The sequence below is a fragment of the Malus domestica genome, chromosome 06 (assembly GCF_042453785.1).
Source record: "Malus domestica chromosome 06, GDT2T_hap1".
Taxonomy (NCBI): Eukaryota; Viridiplantae; Streptophyta; class Magnoliopsida; order Rosales; family Rosaceae; genus Malus; species Malus domestica.
Genome location: NC_091666.1, coordinates 17,148,152 through 17,154,151, shown reverse-complemented (window position 1 = coordinate 17,154,151; position 6,000 = coordinate 17,148,152). Strand labels below are relative to the sequence as shown.

At 36.3% G+C, this 6,000-nt stretch overlaps 1 protein-coding gene across 1 annotated transcript; it reads left to right on the top strand.

Moving 5' to 3' along the window:
* The first annotated feature begins 1,736 nt into the window (after positions 1 to 1,736).
* LOC114825624 (UDP-galactose/UDP-glucose transporter 4-like) lies at positions 1,737 to 4,540 on the top strand. Its single transcript, XM_070823481.1, has 6 exons — positions 1,737 to 2,005; positions 2,373 to 2,401; positions 2,535 to 2,736; positions 3,200 to 3,301; positions 3,811 to 3,918; positions 4,013 to 4,540. Exons 1-6 carry the CDS (start codon positions 1,880 to 1,882, stop codon positions 4,256 to 4,258), a joined length of 813 nt encoding a protein of 270 aa, XP_070679582.1. The 5' UTR covers positions 1,737 to 1,879; the 3' UTR covers positions 4,259 to 4,540.
* The last annotated feature ends 1,460 nt before the right edge of the window (positions 4,541 to 6,000 follow it).

Sequence of the window (6,000 nt, the reverse complement as noted above, 5' to 3'; positions counted from 1 at the left end):
AGGAGTGGGGGAGCTAGAGAGGGTTGGATTGTGAAAAACGGGAGGTGGGTGTGCAGTTGGAGGCTGAGGTTTTGAACTCTTTGCTTAAAGAATTATTACTTGATTATTTAGTCATCTAGCTAGTTAAACGATGTGGATCGAAAGGTAGGTCATTGGCTTGAAATGGCTTACATATATAATGTAACTTCCAGCTCCAAAAGGAAACTAGAGAAACCAGTTTTGTTTAAGTTTTATTATGCTACAAACTCGTGTGGCATGCCAATAAAAAATTGATGGTGCTGTGAAAAACATATGATTCTTCGGACTTTTTAACTATTAGATATTTGATTTTTTTTTTGTTTTTGACAAAAAATATAAGGAAAATTAATGAAAATTGCTTGAAAATTTGAAAATTCATAAAGTTGGCCCCACTTAGTGGATAAGGCTTGGTTGTCGTGGTTGTTGTTGTTGTATGATATTTATTGGAGAAATTGAACTTGAGACCTTGCATGTAGAGGTAGATGTTCTTAACCAACTGAGTTACAAATCCTTGCATGGCAGATTCAGAATTCTAACAACCCTAGTTTTATTTAGATGAAATAGGGCGCAAAGCGCGCAATTTTTTTTCTTCAATTTTTTTATTGAACACCTTGAGGGTCGATCATCTTATGCCAAACCATGATGTGTTAATGTCGATATGTGTCAACATCTATCAAAGCAATCCCCCAAGTTATGTCAAGAGCCCTTTCTGAGCATTGACGAAGCCTCTTGCCTAATGTTGCTAAGATATGTTCATATGACATTTCATCAAACACTTCGTGGACTTAAAAGGTTTCTTGCTAGATTTTCGAAGGTTTTGCGTAGGACCTTCATAGGTGTTTTTCCCAACCTCTAGAGGGTCTTGGGACCACCCAAATCCCTATGCAGATCCGCCAATGCTTTTAGTGGAGACTTGAACTTAAATGGAGTGGGATGAATACACTACTTTAACCAACTAACACCTATAACTATGTATTCTATTTTTTGTTAACTACATGGTCCTAGTTGAATTGTGTTATGGTATGTGTGAGGATCTGTATGACCTATGTTGATTTTTTTTTTCATCGTTTTTTTATGTTAAATTAATTTGTGAGGATCTATATAATTGAGTATTAGTCTCGCATGATCCCTGCATTTATCTTTCTCTTCATAATTAGTAATACTCTCATCGTACCGGCGAAATTCTTTAAAAATGGTTTGCAACAACTACGAAAACCTAAATATGAAAAAAGTTTTGCATTAAGTGTCAATCTCAATCTACCTTTTCTCATGTATGTGACCATCAATACTGTATTTGGCACACAAATTTCATGTGGCCTCTCATTCCTATTTTTCAGATTCTTTTAAGTGGTCACATGATAATACAGTTGGTTTCATCTAATTTGTTTAGGGAAAGTGGCATGAAAAATGCAGCCCCATTTAGTATTTACTCTTTTGTCATGGTAACCGTCGGTTAAATTTTGCAGGTACACTTGTCAAATACTAATAACAAACTAGTAGCTTTCAATCAAATTCTAATAAGAGACTAGTAACCAAAAACCAAACCAACCCAACTCCATCAAATCTCTCCCTTTTGACAAATCAAATTGCTCACTTACCAAATCTCTTTAAATTCTCCAACTTCTACCGTGATTCTTGGTGTGGAAAGTCCTTCAAACCTTCCACTTTTCAAATTCCTCGCAAGCCCCATTGCCAGTTGCCACCTTCCCTTTCGAAGAGGCAGCTGTGAGAAAGAGGAGAGTTGAAAACTCATACTCTCTCCCCTCTCTCTGTCACTCTCCTAACATCATCTAAAAAAAACTTGAGCTTTGTGATTAATCAGAGGTTGGGTTTTTGGGGTTTTGATTGGGTTGTGGGGAAGATGAAGAACGAGGAGCAAGCGAGGTTCTTGTTTGGGATCTCACTGTCTGATAGGCCGAGTTGGCAGCAGTTCATCATTTGCTCTTCTGGCTTCTTCTTTGGTTACCTTGTCAACGGCATCTGCGAGGTTTGTTTTGTATTTATTTGATCATTTTTGTTCATAGTTTTTGTTTCGTTCTACGATATAATTAAGGAAATTAATTCCGCACAACTTTTTTCTCCTTCTATATATCCATGTATTTTAGTATTTTTGGTTGATTATTTAATTCAAATGTCAAATGTTAGAAATAAACAATGCATAGAGGAAAAGAAAAAGACGTGCATAAATCACTTACAATTACCTGTTTTGTATTTTTTTCTTTGCATGCTTTATTTTGTTACTATTTGATTGATTGGTATGAATATTTGGTGAAAAAAGTTGATATAGTTGTTTGTTTTTCCAAATTTAAAAGCAGCCCTTATGTTTCTTGTGTAACATGTTTTGTTGATCGCAGGAATACGTGTATAATCATCTCCAATTCAGGTTAGTTAACCACAATCTGGTTTGGTAGAAAAGTTAAAATCATGCAAAAGCGAAAAGCGTTTATGAGCAAAATTGCTTATTAGATAAGCATTTCCGAACCCGCCCTTAATTACTATCTTTTGTAATTTTGCAGCTGTGGATGGTACTTCACCTTTGTACAAGGGTTTGTATATATTGCACTAATGTACATTCAAGGCTTCACCACCAAGAACATGGTGAATCCATGGAAGACATATGTGAAGCTTTCCGCCGTTCTTATGGGTTCTCAAGGATTGACCAAGGGATCCTTGACTTGGCTTAATTACCCTGCACAGATAATGTTCCAATCCACAAAGGTAAAACTGTCATTAAATTTACATAATCTGCTTTTGGTCTTTGTGAACCTTTTCAGTTCCAGCTGATTGTTATAAAAACATTTGTCGAAAACTCAGTTATTGCCGGTGATGTTGATGGGTGCATTTGTCCCGGGATTGAGAAGGAAATATCCAATTCAGGAATACATCTCGGCAACGCTTCTAGTGATTGGTTTGATCCTTTTCACCTTAGCAGATGCAAAAACATCTCCCAATTTTAGCATGGTTGGTGTAATTATGATATCTGGTGCTCTAATCATGGATGCATTTTTGGGTAACTTGCAAGAATCAATTTTTACCTTGAATCCTGATACTTCACAGCTAAATATTCAGCTCCTGTAGATTGTTTATCGGTTCTTCAATTCATATGCCGTAGAGTTTGGGATTAAAAGAAAAAGTTACATCTGTGTCTTTGTAATTTTGTGTTACTTTTTACTTCTTACAGACAGAGATGTTGTACTGCTCAACAGTAGTTGGGTTGCCATTTTTGCTTCCACCCATGATTCTTACAGGAGAATTGGTTAGGGCGTGGAATTCTTGTTCTGAGGTAAGTAATTAGTAGTTAGTAATGTCTAATCTTTGCTTAGTTTTTATATTTCACGAAGAGTTGTATTGGAGTCGAGCCATGAATAACGCCTCCACCATGCCTGTCTAATTTTGAATTCATCATTGAACATATATGCATGAAATTCTCCAGCATTGACCATAGATATATGTATATTTGTGTATATATACACCAAATGGGGAATAAGTATCAAATGTTATATCTCATCTGCATACTGAGGTTTTTCTGAGATAAAATTTTCACATTTTATTGACTTCAGCCCTAACAAGTGCTATCAGAGCCGGTTGCGCTTGGATGGATAGTCACGATTTATGAATCAATTGGTGTACGTAGATGAATGGACAATTAGGACTTGATGATCTTAAGATGGAAAAAGTTAAGAGATTATGAATCAGTCACAATTATATGGTCCATGAACTTCCCAGAGTGTTTTAAGTTGTTACACTAAACTGTTTCTTACGTTAAATATTCTTCTGTCAATGATTTTGCAGCATCCTTATGTGTACGGGGTTTTAGTGTTTGAAGCCCTAGCCACAAATGTTGGCCAAGTATCTGTGCTGTCCCTCATTGCCCTTTTCGGAGCTGCCACTACTGCCATGGTAATTTTTGCTTCTTAATCTTCTTAATAAACTACATTATGAAATTGATGCACGCATTTAACCGGTAAACTTACATTTTGTTCTGGTAATGCAGATTACAACGGCGAGAAAGGCAGTCACATTGTTGCTTTCATACATGATATTTACAAAGCCCTTGACGGATCAACACGGGACAGGGCTGCTGCTGATAGCCATGGGAATCATAATGAAAATGCTGCCCGAAAACAAAGTCCTGGGTTGGAGTGTGATCTCACATACTGCTGCCAAACATGCAAACTCTTTCAAACTAGGGAAGAGTAGAACAGCAAATGAAACAGAAGAGGAAAGGCCCTTGGTCTGAAGTATTGAGGACTGCAGTTTTCTTTCTACTTGATTTTTTGAATTTAGTTCTCCATACACCCCAAGGATTAAAGAAAGGAAAGGAGAGAAGGTGACAAGGCAAATGTTGGCTAGTTTAGCTCCCTGGTGGGAAAAATTATGAGCATTAATGTGAAGGGGAATGGCTAGGAGTTAGTTTCTTCCAAAAGATCATGTTGATCAAAGAAATAGTGGTAAAAACGTACCATCCTTACTTTAAATTTAACAAGAATCCAATTTAAAGCAATCATTTTTTCATCTAAAAGACTTGGACTACTTGGATCTAACAAAAGTTATAAAATTCATATAACCGACCATACTTAGTGGGACAATGCTTTGTTGTTGTTGTTATTGTTGTTGTTGTTTTCATCTGAAATAGCAGATAGGTGATAAACCATAATTTAATTCAATGTATTTAGTTATAGTTATGAAATTCATGCATTCGATTATGCCAAAATGTATTACAAACAAATTAAGCTGGAGTTGTTTATAGTTAACAATGTTTGGCTCCACATAATTGTGAAGGAATACCTCTGAAACACATTATGATCCGATTTACAGAACTTTGTACTTATGATCAGAGTTATATTATAATAACTATGTATAGATTATAACTGTAAAAAATTAAGAAAAGATGATAACGTTTAGTTATCCAATTGCATAAATACAAAGGGTCGAAATAGGTAAAATCATTACAAATTGTCTATCTATTTGCTACAATTAATTAACTAAATGATCTTTATTAATTGATTTTTTATAAGAATGATCTTTAGTGAATAATTTATAATATGGATGATTTTAATTTTAAGTATGAAGCTTTGTGAATCAACCCCGAAATATTTTTATGAAACAATTCCAAGCATTGTTCGTTGCAAAGGGGGATCACCAATGCTAACGCTGACTAGGTTGAGGATGATAAGAAAATAGAGGATACAATGCTTAACTATTTGGCCAAACCGGATAAATTAATGATCCTTGTAGTCATAAGGTATTCGGTAGATAGCTTTTGTGCTAAAAAAAACTCAGATTTAAATCCATTTGTGTACGCCGTTAGCAAATTTAGTCAAAAAGTGATTTTTTCGTTAACTATTTATTAATACATGGGTAAAATTGTACTTTGACGTGCACCTCCTTCTTCCTGCATCTCTCCTATGCAACCACCAAACTCACTTTGCGCAAGGGAAAAAGGAGAGACCATTTTAAGTTTTTCACAGAGCCACCATGTCTCCATGGGCCAAACCTGGCGCCTGGGCCCTCGTCGCCGAGGAGCAGGAAGCCGAACTCGAACAGCAAGCCAAAGAGTTTGGAGGGGGGAAGTCGAACTCGGATTCAAACCCCCTATCGTCTTTTCTTGACCTCCTCCTAGTCTCTCTCTCTCTCTCTCTCTCTCTCTCTCTCTCTCTCTCACTTTGCTCTAGTCAGCCATGGCCATCGTCACCTTGCTCCACTCGCTACGACGTCGTGATGTCACATTGGCTCCTCTTTGCGCTTACCGATTTGTACGTCTCTTTACTTTTTTTGAGATTCCTTTTTAAGTTCCCAACCTGTCACTCTCGCCACTCAATCATATCTCTGTTTGATTTGTTTTTTGGTTGAAAGTTATGAGATTTTCAGCTTGTTGTAGAATTTCTTGATTTTATGGAGTATTTGTATGTTGTGATCCGGTAGAATTGAACAAGTAAAAGATTTATAATTCAATATTTGAATTTTTGGGGGCTTCTGATG

What these genes read in the sequence shown, in the direction of transcription:
- LOC114825624 (XM_070823481.1), top strand. Translation starts at nt 1,880, where the DNA reads ATGAAGAACGAGGAGCAAGCGAGGTTCTTGTTTGGGATCTCACTGTCT. An exon ending in TAATGTTCCAATCCACAAAG is followed by an intron (nt 2,737 to 3,199) that starts GTAAAACTGTCA and finishes TACTTCTTACAG; the next exon opens with ACAGAGATGTTGTACTGCTC. An exon ending in GAGCTGCCACTACTGCCATG is followed by an intron (nt 3,919 to 4,012) that starts GTAATTTTTGCT and finishes CTGGTAATGCAG; the next exon opens with ATTACAACGGCGAGAAAGGC.